General features: G+C 42.7%; 1 protein-coding gene across 2 annotated transcripts in view; it reads right to left on the bottom strand.

Annotated features, from left to right (window-relative positions):
* Positions 1 to 19,486, bottom strand: part of cfap410 (cilia and flagella associated protein 410) — a 75,159-nt gene that overhangs the window by 13,762 nt on the left and 41,911 nt on the right. For both annotated transcript variants that reach the window (XM_043691469.1, XM_043691470.1), the window contains one exon: positions 1,097 to 1,271. In XM_043691469.1, coding sequence (XP_043547404.1) covers positions 1,097 to 1,271 — 175 coding nt within the window. The remainder of the gene's footprint in view (positions 1 to 1,096; positions 1,272 to 19,486) is intronic.

The raw sequence follows: 19,486 nt of genomic DNA, 5'->3' as shown, positions 1-19,486 counted from the left end.
CCCCATTACATCGTTGTCAACACAGCCCTTTGGCCCATTACATTTGCGCTTTTCAAAAGCGACCACCTAACTGTTTGAATCCCACGTGGCATTGTTTGAGAATAAGAAAGAAGGCTCAGCAACCAGATACCTCTGAGTTCAGATAATCGGTTAAACATTGGGCCAGGAAGTGACAAAAGGCCAGAGTGAGACAGATGAGGTGTTTTCCAACTATGAGATAGGACAATCTACATGAAAGGTGGGAGGTAGCAGATGTCCAAAACAAAATTAAATCAATTTCTAGAAATGGAATAGTGATAGGGATAATGGGGAAGAGTGGGTTCAATTCTCTTTCATGGAGGCAGTACAGGCAAGTTGAGCTAAATGACTTCTTGTGCTCTAGGATTCAATCTGCTGAATCTTACAGTCTGGGTGGCAGTCTTTGTGGCATGTAAAGCCCAATTCCTTTTCCACTCAGCTTCAACCTGTGCCCCAGAAAAAGAGGGCTGGGGTCACTAACCAACTAGGCCATCAACGTTACACCTGCCACCATGACCTTCTTCCCAGGGACTCCTTGCAGTCCCAACTGGTCATGCCATGGCCATTGGCTCACAAGGCTGGACTTCCTATCAATGAGAGGAGGAAGTCTGACCCTCAGCCTGTTTATGCTGCCACCCTCAATATGTTATTGCTGTGAAATAGGCTACAAGTTTATTTGGGGCTGACTGTTAAATCCAGTACAATCCTTAAAGAGACCATATTGTCCCTAATAAGGAATTTCCACTGATGTAATGGGGGGGAACAGGAAAGTAGAATTTAAGAATGCGATGTTTGAGATCAGTTATGTCCAAACGGAGAATAGAACATTCACAAGCATCAAGATCCCTTTCAGAAATGAACATGACACCTCTTGTATAAAATCGAAGACAGACAAAAAACCCTTCCATAGAGATATGGCAAGAAACTTTTCAATTAGATTACTGAGTGGCCATTCAGTCCTGCTATGTGCAGCTCACTGTTAAATACTCATCTCTGAACAGGGATGAGTGACAGGGAAATTGTGAACTGACCCTCCTGATTAAATTCAAACAGAAAGCTAACACTGTCCCCTCCTCACTTTGTCTCTTCCATCCTGAAACTCAAGACATCACTTTCCATTTGAGTGCTTGATTCAGAGATGCTGACTTCTCTTCTCGAGCAGTTCCTTATTGGCTCCATGGGCTCTTTGCTGTGCATGGCCACCATCTCTTCTCCATCGTCTAAAGCCTGAGCCACTTCCTCCTCTGTCACAACTGTAACAGATCAATGAGAACATTTCAGCAAGAGCAATTTTATAAACTTGCATTAACTGCAGAATGCTGTTCCTTTCCAGCACCTCTGTCTAACTCAAACCTGCTGACTTAAATTGGATAAGCCATTCAGTTCGTTCTGATCCTCAGCCACTTTGCATTTGTATGACCCAAGACAATTAGTGGATCACAGCTGTGTCAGATCCTATGCTTACAAAGATACAAAAATATCTTAGACCAGATCACAGCCAACAGTGAAACCACCAAACATGTGTTACATGCACAGGGAGGAGACCATTTGTCAATCATGTATGTACAGGTATTGATCCATTTTTGAATACACAGAAATGTCTGGTCTCACCTACCACTTGTGGAACAGTATTTCGAAAACATAAACTGTTTTAAATTAAGATAGTCTCCTAACACTCTCCATGATAATTCAAAGTTGATGACACTTAACTGCTGGCCTGACCAATAAGAGAATTTAATATTCAGATTCCCTCCCTCCAAACAATTGACAGGTTTTCTACTTGCTAAGCTCACCAATTCCAGGGAATATCTAGCCACAACTATCCAGATTTCCCAACTACCAAGAAACCAGAAAACTTTAACAGGTCAAGAATCAAATCCTGGAGATTTGTATTCTGTGTGACTCTTAAATACAAATTAGGGAGTAAGAGAAAGTCAATAAGCCCCTTGATTCTTTTCACCATCCAATATGACCATGGCTGATTGGAGTATGGTTCCAAATGTCAATCTATTCCAAATAACTTAGTCTTAAATGGGAAATAGTGGTAATTAATATCTTATATTTCTAAACTCTCCACAAGGGGAAACGTCCTTTCAGCATTGGCCATGTCAAGTCACCTTAGGATCATAAATTCATCTCTCATTCTTCTGCACTCTAACAGAAACAGGGCCAGCCTGTCCAAATTTTCCTCATAAGGTAACCTACATATCTCATGCACTAATTGAGTGATCCTTTCTTACAAGCCATCTTTTCCAATGTAGCTCACAACATCAAATAGGAATTGGTTGATCTTAGCTCTCACCCCATTGCATTTTTTGGTTTCTAAAGCTGAGACTGCACCTGGTTTTTAAGAATAGACACACACACTATTGTGAAAGATCTAGCAAATTCTGTTATTTTAAACACAGTATTTTGTTTCTGAGACTGTCCGGAGCGGAAACAGAAGCCCAAAAACTCAGGTTCTCAGTTTGTTCTAGCAATCTTTAAAGAAATGGGATGGAAGTGAAAGCTAATTGGGATTAATAATTAAGATTTAGAAAGTACTTTTTAGTCTGTGATCAGAACAGACATAAAAACTCTGAAAATCTAATTTGATTTCTCAACAGAAAGTGAGCAGAAGTGTGGCGATAAAGGTGCATGTGTTGCTGAATAAGCTGAAATCAAAAGAAAGCCGTCTGAGCTACCCAGGCTTGATAAATAACAAAGAACTGTGGATGCTGTAAATCAGAAACAAAAACAGAAGTTGTGGAAAAGCTCAGCAGGTCTAGCATCTGTGGAGAGACCTCAGAGTTAATGTTTCGGGTCGAGTGACCCTTCCTCTGAGGAATGGTCACGACCTAAAACGTAAACTGTGATTTCTCTGCATAGATGATGCTTGACCCACTGATCTTTCCCAGCAATTTCTCTTTTTGCTTCTGAAGTTAAATAACTGTGTGATTCTTACTAGAGTTCCAGAATATTATTGAGCAAGGAGAGGGATTCTAGAAAGGCTACGCTATTTGGACTTTCACAAGTGTACCTGGTGAGAGATCATCCTAGAAACATAGACAGTAGGACCAGGAATAGGCCATTTAGACTTTTGAGTCTGCTCCGCCATTCACTGTGGTGGATTATCCAACTCAATTGCCAATTTTGCTTTCTCTCCCACCCCCTCCCATATCCTTTGATCCCTTTTGTCCCAAAGTGCTAATTCCAACTCCTCCTTGAAATCAGAGCGTTTTGGTCTTGACTGCTTTTTATGATAGTGAATTCCACAGGCTCACCACTCCCTGAGTTAAAAAAAATCTCTCTCATCTCTGTTCTAAATAGCTTACCCTGAATCCTTAGACTGTGACCCCTGCTCTGGACTCACCAGCCATCGGGAACATTCTTTGTACATTTCTTTTTAGAACAGATTACTTACAGTGTAGAAACTTGTTGGGCTGAAGGGCCTGTTTCCACCTATCCTGTCTGGTCCTTTTAGAATTTTATAGATTTCTAGAAGAACCTCCTCATTCTTCTGAACTTCAGCAAACATAATCCTAACTCCAATTCCTCTTCATACGTCAGTTCTGCCTTCCCAGGAATTAATCTGGTAAAACTTCACTACACACCCTCAATAACAAGAGCATCCTTCCTCAGATAAGGAGACCAAAACTGCATACAATATTAGAGTGTGATCTCACCACAGGCTTGACTAATTGTAGCAAGACATGCCTGCTCCTGATCTCAAATTCTCTTGCTATTCAGGCCAACATACCATTTTACTTCTTTACCACCTGCTACACTTGCATGTTTATACCTGTGGAGCTCAGATAAACAAACCTGAGGCTTTCCGAGCACCGGATTTTTAGGAGAGTAGTTGAACAATACTGAAGAAAGATAGTCAAAAGAGACACTGGGACTACATGTGGTGCTACACATTTTTGTGTATGGCCCAAAAAAATCAGACAGGTATTTAAAGAGCAATTCAGGACTTTGGTTGAATAATATTTCCCGGTTACTTTCAGCTTTAGTCTGTTAGCTTTAGTTTAATTCTTTGAAGCATTAATATCTTTTCGATTGGTTTCTTCCATTGGGGCCATTTGGGAAGTTCAATTCTTTCACAGTACAGATCAGCATGAAATTAGAATGAAACAGAAATGTTCCAGGATTACTAAGAATGTCCAACCATAACTCCAGTTTGACTTCATGGGGTAGCTGAAGCTACACCTGGACTCAGTATGGAGCATTATTGATGCTACGGATGTCATAGGTCATAGGTAGCATGCTAAGTGTGCTGGTCACATTACAAGTAAGGGCTACACATGCAAAAAAGTATTGGGTGACAACCAGAAAAACTAGTAATCATAGACAGGGAGTGCAGGAGTTCCCTGTGGCTACTCCCCTCTCAAACATATATACTGTGTTGGATACTTTTGGTGGGTGAAGTGTGGGGGTTGAGTATCGGGCTTCATCCATGTTTGTGGCACAACTTGACTCTGTTGCACAGCAGGGGAGGAAAAAGACTCGGAGAACATTAGTGAGAGGGAAGTTGATTGTAGGGGGAACCGACAGGTGGTTCTGAGGTAGCAAACAACATTCTCGAATTGTATGTTGTCTCCCCGTGCTAAGGTGACAGATGTCTTAGAGCAGCTGCAGGGCATTTGGAAAGGGAAGGACAATCATAGTATATGTTCGTACCAAAACATGAGTGAAAAAAGAAACAGGTACTGCAAGAGGAATTGAGAGAAAGTAAGGTCAAGGGTAGTTGGGACATGTACAAGCTGGATAGGTTACACCTGAGCTGGAATGGGTCCAATACCCTTGCCTGGGAGCTTTTAAACTAATATAGCAGGGGGATGGGGCACAGGTCCATAGATGCAAGCTGGGAGCAAGGATCAAAGATCCTTGGGAAAAAAGATATACCATATTGTCGATCCAGAGCATGGTCACATAAAAAACACAGAAGCTGGCCTGTAAACACAGAAATCAAGCCTGCTAACACATACAGAAACTATCCAGAGTACCCCAGTCTTGGCAAAACAGGCTAACATAAAAAGCAGACATGGCCAAGCCATTCCCAGACCAGAGAATACACTTCCTAAAACAGGTTTCATAATCAGCTCTAGCCCAGATTAGCACTGCAGTCCCAACATCCTAAGGGGAAGTTTCCTTTCCCATTGAAACCGATACCGCATAAACAAAAGAGGCAGACCGGGAGACCCCAGAATACTTCGCTCACAGGAGGAACACAATGGATAGACCTGGATGCCAGGAGAAGTAACATTTACACGTATTCACACTGATGAGAAATACAATGAAGAATCTTCGAGAAGATATTCTCACCCACTCCTGTGTCAATTACAAATGAATTGCTACTGCCAGATGCTTGGTTGACTTCCATTCAGTTTTTTCTTGTTTTAATCTTGTTTTGTGGGCGGCAAGGTGGCACAGTGGTTAGCACTGCTGCCTCACAGCGCCAGAGACCGGGGTTCAATTCCTGGAATTGTGTGGAGTTTGCACATTCCCTCCGTGTCTGCATGGGTTTCCTCCGGGTGCTCCGGTTTCCTCCCACAGTCCAAAAGTGTGCAGGTTAGGTGAACTGGCCGAGCTAAATTGCCCGTAGTGTTAGGTGAAGGGGTAAATGTAGGAGATTGGTTGCGCTTCGGCGGGTCGGTGTGTACTTGTTAGGTCGAAGGGCCTGTTTCCACACTGTAACTGTAACTAATCTAATCTCTTTACAATTTTCACCATTATACTGTAACTGCTTTACAATTATCACCTTTGTGTTGTACCCCTACAAAATATACCTGCACTTTCTGTTCTGGGAAGAGCATTTGGCCATCTGTGCACAGAATCAGTTCTGTATCAGCCTGGTTAACTGCCCTTCCACAATATTGCTTTGTTTAATAAACTGCTTATTAATTTCACTACGATCCTCATTTGTGGTCTCTGACCCATTGGGCTCAATTCTCTGACACAGATACAGAAGGAATGCTCGGATATGGGCAGAAGGCACATAGGTGATCAGGAAAGCTAAGATGCATCTATTTTAATGCAAGGAGTTTGACTCGTAAAACGGATGAAGTTGGACCACTGAGCAGGACGTGGAAATATGACATTGTTCCAATCATTGAGACATGCTTGAGGAAGGACAGGACTGGCAACTTAACATTCTAGGGTACAGAAGCTTACAGCATGATATACAGTGCTTACAAGAGATGTGGGGCATTGCATTATTGATAATGGAAATCATCATCACAGTAATGAGGGAGGATATCGTAGATGAGAGGCCTACCATCTGAGTAGAGCTTAGAAATAAAGATGGGATGATTACTATGTTGGGATTACATCACAGGTCTCCCAACAGTCAGAGGGAGGTAGAGGAATAGATATGTGGGTAATCACAGAAAGCTGCAAAAGAAACAAAGTTGTAAGGGATTTCAACTTTGTTAACATTAACTGGGATCGCCTTCCTTTGAAAGGATTAGACGGGATGGAACTTTTAAAGTGCAAACAGGAGACCTTTTAGTGCCTATCCACACAGGTATCTCCTGCTATCTGAAAGTAGAGAGTTTCTATGAAACTTTTTGTAAGCTGAAATGGTGTAAAGTGAAGAAACATTAATTTATAAGGGAAAAGATTTACCTTGCTTCATAAAAGCGAAAATCTTTTTCAGATTTCCTTCGGTTAGCGAAAACAGGTACTAATGTGGGTCTTTTGTAAAAGCAAAGTGGTGTAAAAGGGGATACCTATAGGCCTACTCCAGACAGGGCAGTGCTAAGCCTAATCCTACTTAATGATACTGATGAAGCAGTTGAAGTTTCACTAGGCAAGCAATTTGGCTATAGTAACCATAATTTTCAAAGTCATTATGGAAAGAGTTAAAGATGGTACAGAAGTTAACATCTAAATTCAGATAAGGCTAACTTCAGTATCATTAGACAGTATCTGACAAACATTGATTGGGACCGACTATTTGCAGTTAAGTCCAAATTTGGAAAGTAGAAATCTTTTAAAAGTAGTGCAGTGAGAGTTCAGCACCAGCATGTTTCTCTAAAAGCAAGTGGCAGGGAAGCAAGTCCAGGGAACCCTGGACATCAAGGGATATTGAGAGTTGGATAAAGAAGAGAGAAGCATATGGCAGATACAGAATATTAAAAACAGGGGAGACCACTCAAAAATATACAGCGTATGGAGTTGCTTTAAAAGGAAATTAGAGGAAGGCAAATGTAGACCACAAAATATTTCTGGTACATAATACCAAAAAAAAATCCCAAACCATTTTAGAAGTATATTAAGAGTAAGAGGATTACCAGGGAAAAAGTGGAACCTCTTAGAGATCAAAGGGGCAACCATTGCTTGGAGCCAGTGGCATGGGTGAGGTCTTAAATTAACATATACATATTCATAGAAGCAAAAGACATCGTAGGCTTTTAGCTAGGATAATGAAATTATAGGAGAAAGTGAGGATTGCAGAAGCTGGAGATCAGAACTGAAAATGTGTTGCTGGAAAAGTGCAGCAGGTCAGGCAGCATCCAAGGAGCAGGAGAATCGACGTTTCGGGCATGAGCCCTTCTACAGGAATGAGATTATAGACCATGTTAAAATTAACGAGGAGGTGGTATTAGATGTTTTAGCAGGCATAAAGATGCATAAATCACCAGGGCCTGATGAGATGTTTCCCAGGCTGCTATGGAGGCAAAGGAAGAGATTGCTTGGGCTCTAATAGAGATATTTAATACTTTGCTGGCCACAGGTGAAGTGACAGATGACTGGAGGATAGCTAATGTGGTTAGTATTTTCAAGAAGGGCAGCAAGAATAGGCCAGGTAATTATTGGTCAGTTAATTTGATGTCAGTGGTAGGGAAACTACGAGAAAAAGCTCCGAAGTACAGAATTAGTCAACACTTGGAAAGGTACAGACTGATCAGGGACAATCAGCACAAATTTGATAGTAGGAGATTCTGTCTGACAAATTTAATTGAGTTTTTTTCAAAAGATTACTAAATATATACATTTACATGGACTTTAGTAAGGTCTTTAACACGATTCCCCATGGAATGGTCTAAAAGTTAAGAGCCCATGGGATCCAAGGCAAGTTGTCAAACTGAACCCAAAACTGGCTTACAAATAGAAGGCAAAGGGAGGAATATTTTCCTGATTGTACTATAGTACAAGAATCAGAGTTAGGACCGTCGCTGTTTATTATGTATATGAAAATTGGTGGTGGTATTGATAGTGAGGAGGATGGTTCCAGAATGATATTAATCAGATGACAATCTGGTCAGAGCAATGGCAGATGGTATTTAATCCCGATTAGTATGAGCTATTACATTTTTGGGACACTCAATAGGGGAAAGATGCCCACAACGAAAGACAGGTCCGTTGGAAGTACTGAGGAACGAAGGGACATTTGTGTACAACTCCACAGATTCCTGAAGATGTTAGCACAAATATACAGGGTGATGAAGGTGGCATACGGGATGCTTGCCTTTATTAGCTGGGATGGAGAATGTAGGAGCAAGGAAATCTTGTTAAAACTTTATAAAATTAGGCCACAGATGGAATACTGTGTGCATTTCTAGTTGCCAGAAAGACACAATTGCATTGGACAAGGAGCAGAGGAGATTCACCCAAATACTGCCTGAGACAAAAATTCTCAATTATGAGGAGAGATCAGATAGGCTGGATTTGTTCTCCTTGGGCGGAGGAGACTAAAGGTGATCTGACTGAGGTAGACAGAATTGTGAGAGGCATAGACAGATTAGACTGAAAGAGGGGGATTGCTAACAAGAGATGTGCAAGAATTTTATTTTAAATTGAGGGCAGTAGGGACCAGGAACATGCTGCCAAGGGAGTTAGTGCAAACAGATACCATAGTAAAGCTTAAGAGGCATTTAGGTAGATACATGAACAGGCAGAGAATAGAGGAATGCAGACCACGTGCAGGCAGATGGGATTAGTTTAAATCGCATCAGTCGGCACAGATATGGGCTATGTCAGAGTAAGTGTTGAGAGGAATGTGGTAGAAATATGAAACTGTTGCCTGAGAGGTTGGTGGAGGTTGGTACTCTCACGGTATTTAAGACAATTCTGGATGAGTAATTAAACTGCCAGAGCATAGTAGGCTAGGGTTGAAACTTTATTGCTGGAACAGCACAGCAGGTCAGGCAGCATCCAGGGAACAGGAGATTCGACGTTTCGGGCACAGGCCCTTCTTCAGGAATGCAGATTTGGAGCAATTTTAAATCCTTGCTTTGTCTTGCATGCTTAAAATCACAAAGAAAGCGTTTAGTATCCTATTGCTTTGAACATTGGCATATTCCTCCCTTAATCTGGTTATAAAGTAAATGGCTAAGGTATTAATAATGCAGATCTGGATATTTGATTAGATTTCCTACAGTGCAGGAACAGGCCCTTTGGCCAAACAAGTCCCCACTGACCCTCCAAAGAATAACCCACCCAGACCCATTTCCCTCTGACTAATGCACCTAACACCATGGGCAATTTAACATGGCCAATTCACCTGCCCTGCACCTCTTTGGACTGCAGGAGGAAACTCACACAGACACAGGGAGAATTTGCAAACTCCACACAGACAGACACCCAAGGCTGGAATTGAACCTGGGACCCTGGTGCTGTGAGGCAGCAGTGCTAACCACTGAGTCACCATGGTATAGTAAGCTCCTGTTGCTGTCTAAGAGGTGCACTGGACACTGCCCAAGTACCACTCAATGCAACACTATTTAGAACAACTAACCTTTTCAGTTTTATTAATTCTCAGGGCCTGAGCATCACTTAGTGTAGAAATACCCTAAGAATTACCTCGACACGGTCCTGTCCCCATTAGTCCAAGAACTCCCCACCTATGTTCGTGACACCACCCACGCCCTCCATCTCCTCCAGGATTTCCGCTTCCCCGGTCCCCAACGCCTCATCTTCACCATGGACATCCAGTCCCTGTACACCTCCATCCCCCATCACGAAGGACTCAAAGCACTCCGCTTCTTCCTTTCCGCCGTACCAGCATCTGCAGCATCTGCAGACCTCACTTTCTCCCCATAGTAGGCTAGGGTCCAAGTGCATGTAATTGGAATTAGTGTTGTTTGGTGTTTGTTGGTCGACATACTCATGGCAGGCCAGTGAGTCTGTTTCTGCATTTTATGACTCACTAAAATCAGGTATTTTTGAATATATCAATGAAAGTTAAAACTCAAAGACTATTTTTATACAGCTTAATCTTGCAGCTGTTTCTCATAGAAACTGTACATACGTCAGGGAAAGAAAATGTAACTCCTGATGCTTTATCCAGAATGTAAACTGTTGAAAATTTAAGAACATGACAAAATGTTGGATGGACATGAGTAATCTGGTGGGAGAAAGAACGAATGACAGAGTTTTGTGTTTGTTTGTCACTTAAGTGTACTTAAAATAGTGTTTCATGTTTTTGAAAGTGGAAGCATATTAGAATCCTCACTAATATTTCATTACTGTATTTTTTTTAAAATCATTTTTGGTTCGGAGCTGTGAACTGGGAGTTGAGAGGTGACCTTTAATCTAAGTTGATGTTTGGTTCTGAGACAAAGCCTACAGTTAAATGCAGATTGCTTAAAGAATTGATCAAATAATTTTGAATAGAATAGAATCCCTACAGTGTGGAAATAGGCCATATGGCCCAACAAGTCCACACTGACTCTCCGAAGAGTAACCCACCCAGATCCCTACCCTAATACTATAATTTACACCTAACTAATGCAGCTAAACCACACATCCCTAAACACTTGGGTCAATTTAGCAAGGCAAACTCACCTAACCTGCACATCTGGACTGTGGGAGGAAACTGGAGCACCCGGAAGAAACACACGCAGACACAGGGAGAATGTGCAAACTCCACACAGTCGCCAGAGACTGGAATCAAACCCGGTCCCTAGTGCTGTGAGGCAGCAGTGCTAACCACTGAGCCATCGTGCCACCCTAAATTTTATAAACTCTTCGACGCCACAGTGATAGTATGCATAATCAGATGGCAGATGTTTGGTCATTAATGAGGTCAGTACGTGGGAATTAGCATCAGCTAGTGTGAGAGAAAACATGACGATCAAACAGAGATATGTTCCGGAGCTTTCTCTAAATTGTTTTGAACGACGAGTTTGAGAGATTTGATTGTTGATGTTACTGCATGATGTTTTGAGACGTCCCTGCCTAACTTCCTGCTATCATCTATTGGAAGTAGTCTGGCAAGTTTTGCTATTTTTACATTTTTTCTAAATTATCCCTTAATTGTATTTGTCTATCTAGGCTTTTGTGTGAATGGACTGAAAACAAAGGTTGTTAAGCTTAAAATCACAGACATTCATTAGATTACTTTGTTGTTTAAGTTTGCTCTGTTAAAGTTACTGTTTGGTTAATACATCGGTAAGTCTGTTGTTTAAAGTATAAACATGACACCCGTTTTAAATATTCACAAATTCTAGGATTGGTTCTTCAAAAAGGACTGGCAGGTACTACTGGAGTCAAACGTTTAGTGTCTTTGAAGATTTTCATTTTACTGTATTGCGAATAGTGGTAAGGAATCTGATTTGATTAGGCTGTCTGTCTCCATTTCACAACTGTATATTCCGGTGAGGAAGAACTATTCCAGGAATGGAGAAAACTGCCTATGGGAAACCAAGGAAGTTCAGGACAACATCAAATTGAACGAGAAAGTATATAATTTGGGAAGAGGTTAGCGGGAAATAGAAAAAAGCCAATATAAAATGATCCAAAAAGTAATAAAAAGGAAAAAAGTAAATTATGAAGGAAACTAGCAAATCACATAAAAATGAGAGCCTCTTTAAATATAAAAGAACAAGGGGGCCTTCAATTATGAGGATAGGGAAATAACAATGGTGAACCAAAAAAAATTTAGAGAAGTTGATAAAGATGGAGACTTTTTAAACTTTTCACTATATTCCTGTATCTCTGTACTTGATTAATGTGACAATAAACTTAACTGTAATTCTAAGTACTTTACATCAATCTTCATAGCAGAGGATGGGGTGGCTGAGAGATGATTGAATAAACGCAGCAACTAACAGTACAGAAAACTAATGAGGAAACTATGGGTTCAGAGGCTGATAGGTGTTTAAAAGTTGCAACTACAGAGATGATGGATGCAATGATACTAAACATCTAATAATTCCTACATTTGGGCTAGGTCCAAGGGATTGTAACAGCCTTATTCAAAAAGAAAGGGAGAAAAAAAAGTCAGTGAGAAAATGTTAAAATGTATGATAATTGATGCAATAGCAGAGCATTTCGAAAAACCATAATATAAGCAAACAGAGTCAGCATGGCTTCATTAAAAGGAATTTATTAGAATGCTTTGAGGCAGGATAAGGGGGAACTGGCAGATGAATATATTTGCATTTCCAAAAAAAAAGTACATAAAGAGACTTAAGAGATTGTAAGTTTGCTTGCTGAACTAGAAGATTTGTTCTCAGACTTTATGTCACCATGCTGGGTAACATAATCAGTGGGCCTCCGATGAAGCACTGGTGTACTTGTTGTTTCCTTATTGGAATATGAAGACCCTATACTCTCCATATTTTCTTCTTGCAATACAGCCTACTGTTCTGAGACAGATTTACCCCAAAAGTATCTACTCCCAGTCCACTCTAGCCAAATCATATTGGATCTTATGAAAATCAACCATCCCCCAGTTGAGAACTTTGATTTTTGACATAGCCTTGTCCTTTTCCATACCTCCACGACATTTATGATTGTTATGACTGCTGTCCTTAAAGTGCTCCACCCCATTGATACTTTGTTACCCCTACAGGGCAGCATGGTGGTTAGCACTGCTGCCTCACAGCGCCACAAACCCGGGTTCAATTCCTGCCTCGGGAGACTGTGTGTGAAGTTTGCACATTCTCCCAGTGTCTGTGTGGGTTTCCTCCCGGGTGCTCCGGTTTCCCCCCCACAGTCCAAAGATGTGCAGGTTAGATGAATTGGCCATGCTAAATTGCCTGTAGTGTTAGTACATTAGTCAGGGTGAATGTAGGGGAATGATTCTGGCTGGGTTGCTCTTCGGAGGGTCGGTGTGGACTTGTTGGGCCGAAGGGCCTGTTTCCACACTGTAGGGAATCGAAATCTAAAAATCTATCTACACCTTGCAGGGAAGTTCGCTAGTGCTACTAGGGAGGGTTTAACCTAGAATGGCAGGGGGCTGGGAGCCAGACCAGCAGATCAGCAAGTAGAGGGATTGCGGGGAAACAGATTTTGGGACAAGTGAATTAGAAAAAAAAAAGGACAGGTAAACGAACATGATGGTACTAATGAGCTGAAGTGTACATATTTCAATGTAAGGAGTATTATAGGTAAGGCAGATGAGCTTATGGCCTGGATCAGTACATGGGACAACAATGTTGTGGCCATAACAGAGACTTGGTTGAGTCATGACTGGCTACTCAATGCTCCAGAGTTTCATTGTTTTAGACGAGATAGAGAGGAAGGTAAATGAGGTGGAGCAGTTGTATTACTAATCTGGGAGAATGTTATGTATGCCATCAGAAAGGACATACTGGAGGACTCAGCCACTAAGGCAATATTGGTCAAGCTCAAAAATAAGATGGTGCAATCACAGTTTGCGAGAAGATTTGTAGCTCAGGTGCTCAGGTGCTCGTTGTTGTGGTTCTGTTCGCCGAGCTGGGAATTTATGTTGCACTAAGGCAATATTGGTCAAGCTCAAAAATAAGATGGTGCAATCACAGTTTGCGAGAAGATTTGTAGCTCAGGTGCTCGTTGTTGTGGTTCTGTTCGCCGAGCTGGGAATGTATGTTGCAGACGTTTCGTCCCCTGTCTAGGTGACATCCTCAGTGCTTGGGAGCCTCCTGTGAAGCGCTTCTGTGATCTTTCCTCCGGCATTTATGGTGGTTTGAATCTGTCGCTTCCGGTTGTCAGTTCCAGCTGTCTGCTGCAGTGGCCGGTTTATTGGGTCCAGATCGATGTGCTTATTGATTGATTGAATCTGTGGTTGAGTGCCATGCCTCTAGGAATTCCCTGGCTGTTCTCTGTTTGGCCTGTCCTATAATGGTAGTGCTGTCCCAGTCGAATTCATGTTGCTTGAGCTTATGAGCAAAATCAATGTAGTGTACAAAATCCCATGCAAGGACTGCACAAAACACTACATAGGACAAACAGGAAGACAGCTAACGATCCGCATCCATGAACACCAACTAGCCACGAAATGACACGACCAGCTATCCTTGGTAGCCACACACGCAGATGACAAGCAACATGAATTTGACTGGGACAACACTACCATTATAGGACAGGCATGTTCAAGTAAGGAGAAAGGACAAGGATGGCAAGGGTAAGGAACCTTTGGATAACAAGGTTGTGAATTTAATAATAAAAAAAAGAAACACATGCAAGGTTTAGGAAGTTAAAATCTAACAGGGCCAGTAAGGAAAGCAGGAAAATAATTGAGCAGGAAATTAGGAATGCAAAAAGGGTCCATTAAATGACCTTAGCAAGTAACATTAAAGAGAATCCCAGGGCATTCTTTAGATACATTAAAAACAAGACGATAAGTAGGGAGAACATAGAACCACTCAAGGCTAAAAGGAGGGAACTTGTCCTTGGAGGCAGAAGACATGAGCGAGATCCTAAATTAGTATTTTGCATCGGTATTCACCCAGATGAAGGATATGGAGGATAGTGAGATTTGTGTGGAGCATCGTAATATGCTCAGGCATTTTGAAATCAAGAAGTGGTGTTGGATCAATTGAAGAGCATTAAGGTGGATAAGTCCCCAACCTCAGGTTACGGACAGAGGCAAATGAGGAGGTGACTGGGACACTAACCAAGATCTTTATATCATTGCTAGCCACAGGACCCGCAGGACTGGTGAATAGCTAATGGTGTTCCTATGTTCAAGAAGAGAAATAGGGATATTCCAGGAGTGGACCTGTTCAGTCTCACAACAGTTGTTGGGAAGCTACTGGAGAGAATTCTTAGGGATAGGATTTATGCACATTTGAAAAAGCATGCCTAATTAAGGACAGTTTGCATGGCTTTGTGCAGGGCAGGTCATGTCTTACAGTGGGATGCAGATTAGTTGCAGATATGGGTGGAGAAATGGCAGATGGAGTTTAATCTGGGTGCTGCATTTTGGGATATCAAATGTTAAGGAAAAGTATCCAATTAAGGGCGGAACTCGGAACAGCAATAAAGGTCATAGCTCCCTGAAAGTGGCCACACAGGTACATAGGGTGGTAAAGGCGGAGTACATTTTTTAAAAAAAGTATTAATTGTGTGTGATGTGGGAGTCACTGGCTGGCCAGTATTTATTGCCCATCCCTAGTTGCCCTTGGGAAGGTGGTGGTGAGCTGCCTTCCTGAACTGCTGCAGTCCAGCTACTGTGGGTTGACTCACAATGCCATTAGGGAGAGAATTCCAGGATTTTTGACTCAGTGACAGTGAAGGAACAGTGGTACATTTCCAACATAGTGGCTTGAAGGGGAACTTCAAGGTGGTGATGTTTCCATATATCTGCTGTCCTTGTCCTTCCCGATGGAAGTGGTCATGGGTTTGGAAGGTGCTGTCTGAGGATCTTCGATGAATTTCTGTAGTGCATCTTGTAGATAGTACACATTGCTGTTATTGAGCGTCAGTAGTGAAGGGAATGGATGCTTGTGGATGGAGTACCAATCAAGCAGGCAGCTTTGCCGTGGATGGTGTCAATCTTCTTCAGTGTCGTTGGGGTTGCATTCATCCAGGCAAGTCCATCATCCTCCTGACTTGTGGTGGACAGCTTTTGGGAGTCAGGAGGTGAGTTATTCACCACAGTATGCCTAGCCTCTGACATGCTCTTGTGGCCACTGCATTTATATGGTGAGTCCAGTTGAGCTGCTGATCAATGATAACTCCCAGGATGTTGACAGTGAGGGTAAATGTGACAGTAACACCATTGAAAGTAGTGTCTCTTATTGATGATGGTCTTGGCTTGGCATTTGTGTGGCATGACTGTTACTTGCCAGTTGTCTGCCGAAACCTGGATATTGTCCAGATATTGTTGCATTTGGCCGCAGACTGCTTCAGTGTCTGAGTCATCACGCATGCTGCTGAACATTGATTGCAGTCATTGGCAAATATCCTCACTTCGGATCTTATGATGGAGTGAAGATCACTGATGAAGCAGTTGAAGATGGTTGGCCCTAGGACACTACCCTGAGGAACTCCAGCAGAAATATCTTGGAGCTGAGATGACTGACCTCCTACAACCACAATCACTTTCCTACGTGCCAGGTATAACTTTAACCACAGGAGAGTTTTCCCCCGATACCCATGGTTTCCAGTTTTGCTAGGGCTCCTTGACACCACACTTGGTCGAATGCAACAGTTGATGTCAAAGGCTGTTCACTCTAACGTTTGGAATTCAGCTCTTTTGTCCATGCTTGAACCAAGGCTGTAATGAGGTCAGGGGCTGAGTGGCCCTGGCAGAACCCAAACATGGGATCACTGAGCAGGTTATTGCTGAGTAGGTGCTGCTTGATAGCACTGTTGATGAACCTTTCTTCACTTTACCGATGATATGGCAGAAACGGCCCTGTCAACCCTGCAAAGTCTTCCTCGCTTATGTTTGGGGGCTAGTAGTGAAATTGGGAGAGCGGTCTTTCAGACTAGTCAAGCAACAGCCTGACATTGTCTGCAAGGTATGATTCTGTGAGCATGACTATGTCCCAGACAGCACCATCACCATCCTGCCTCACCAGCAGGATGCTGGCACAATGGTGTATGGTCAGGAGGGAATTGCTCTGGAAGTCCTCAACATTGACTTCAGACCCCATCAAATCTAATGGCTTTAGGTTAAACGTGGGCAAGGAAACCTCCTACTGATTACTATGTACCATCCTCCCTTAGCTGGTGAACTGGTACACCTCCATGTTGAACAACACTTAGAGGAAGCACAGAGGATGGCAACGGCACAAACTCTACTCTGGGAGGGGGGAGGAGTTTCAATCTCCACCACCAAAAGTAGCTCAGCAATACTACTTGGGTCCCAGAAGACATAACTGTCCCATTTAGCACAGTGATAGTGCCACACCACACAATGGAGATTATTCTGAATGCGAAGGCAGGACTTTAGGCTCCACAAGGACTGTGCAGTGGTCACTGATACGGATACTGAAAAGGACAGATTCATCTGCAGCTTAATTAGTCAGGGTATTGAGTACAAGAGTCAGGATGTCATGTTGCAGCTTTATAAGACTTTGGTTTAGGCCACACTTGTGTTCTGTCCTGCTTTCTGTTTATATGTCTGTTAAGATGGGTGATATAATTTCTCGTTCTTTTTCTCAGAGGTTCATAAATGGGGTCCAAATCAATGCGTTAATTGATGGCGTTCTGGTTTAAATGCCAGGCTCTAGGAATTCCCATGCATATGTTTAGCCTGTCCTAGGACGGATGTATTGTCCCAGTTGAAGTGGTGCCCTCCTTCATCAGTGTATAAGGATCCCATTTACCAACCTCTGAGAAAAAGAACCAGAAAAATCACCCACCTTAAATGACCAAGAAGCAAATAGATAGCTGGACACAACACCAGCGCTTCAATGGAGGTTCACTGATGATGTTACCCAGCATGGTAATGAAACGCCCGAGATCAAAACTACTGTGATCATCTGGGCTGTGCACAAAACTGTCGTTTCTTACAGTCCTGGGCAGAGCAGCAGCCATACAGATGCACCTGGACAGTATGTGTTCAATGGTGCATCTGTAAATGTTGGTGAGGAACTTGTGGACACAATCTCTTGTCTATCTGCCCTCCATCTTCATAATGTTCTACAGCTATTTAGCGATATGCCTGCCCCTAGTAGGTAGGAAACATATCATCCTGGAAAGTCTTTTGTGGTCATAGAAATACCTGTCTCTTCCCACAACTGAATCTCCCACCACTATAGCCCTGCCATTCCTGTTCCTCACTTCTTGTGCAGCAGACCCATGCGTAGTGCCATGAATTTAGCTGCCATTGTTTTCCCCTGTACTATGATCTCTCTCAATACTATCCAAAACGTTTGATTAGATTAGATTACAGTGTGGAAACAGGCCCTTCGGCCCAACAAGTCCACACCGACCCGCCGAAGTGCAACCCACCCATACCCCTAACCTAACACTACGGGCAATTTAGCATGGCCGATTCACCTGACCTGCACATCTTTGGACTGTGAGAGGAAACCGGAGCACCCGGAGGAAACCCACGCAGACACGGGGCGAACGTGCAAACTCCACACAGTCAGTCGCCTGAGGCTGGAATTGAACCCGGGTCTCAGGCGCTGTGAGGCAGCAGTGCTAACCACTGTGCCACCATGCCGCCCACAAACGTTATATATGTTAGACAGGTGGATGGCAACAGGGAACATCTGCACTATACTCCTACACTGCTTTCTTCTACACTACCTGGTGGCCATCCTTCCTATCTACTCAATCTACATCTGCAGCGTGACCACCTCACTGAATATGTTATCCATGGTTTATTCAGTGTCACGGATGCTCCACAGTGAAATGCAAAAGAGTGGATGGGAAGAACGCCAGATCAACCATGATCCTACTGAATGCCAAAGCAGGCTCAAGGAACATAATGGCCTATTCCTCTCTGTTATAGTCTTATGGTAAAATCGTCATCATCCTACTAGAATCATATGGCAGCTCTCTCATTAGCGAGACATTGGTGGGTCATTACGCCTCTGGTGAGGGAAGAGGTTGAGAAGGAGAGTCGTTCATGGTAACCTCAGCCAGTGCTGTTCTAATTACCATCACAAATCAGCCAAGTGAGCTAACTGACCTTCCATAATTCTGCTTTGATACGCACTGTATTTCTGGATGTAGGTTCATTTTCAGACTTTTCGTCACCACACTAGGTAACATCCTCAGTGAGCCTCCAGACAAAGAACTTACATACAGATAAGGAAGGACACTACTTCGATTGGGAGAACACATCCATCCTAGGACAAGCCAAACAGGGACACGCATGAGAGTTCCTAGAAGCATGGCATTCCAACCGAACTCTATCAACAAACACACTGACTTGGACCCTATTTACCACCCCCTGAGAAAAGAACGGGAAATTACATCACCACAGGAAATGACATCACCAACTGAAGGAAACCCAAATATATAAATAGAAAACACGAAACACCAGCAGTGTTTCGTCTGGAGACTCACTGAAGCTGTTACCTAGTATGGTGATGAAACTTCTGAAAGTGAACCTTCCAGCTCAGCGACCAAACCTACATCCAGAGCTACAAATCTTCTTTAAACTATATTTCTATCAAATTTCCTCAAAAACAGCTTTATTAACTTGTTGCTCATCATTTTCACTATCATGTTTAAGTGCATTATATTATGGTCACTATTAGATTTACGGGCGGCACGGTGGTACAGTGGTTAGCACTGCTGCCTCGCAGCGCCAGAGACCCGGGTTCAATTCCCGCCTCAGGCGACTGACTGTGTGGAGTTTGCACGT

This window comes from Chiloscyllium plagiosum, chromosome 6 (assembly GCF_004010195.1).
Source record: "Chiloscyllium plagiosum isolate BGI_BamShark_2017 chromosome 6, ASM401019v2, whole genome shotgun sequence".
Taxonomy (NCBI): domain Eukaryota; kingdom Metazoa; phylum Chordata; class Chondrichthyes; order Orectolobiformes; family Hemiscylliidae; genus Chiloscyllium; species Chiloscyllium plagiosum.
This window is presented reverse-complemented; position numbering and strand designations above follow the sequence as displayed.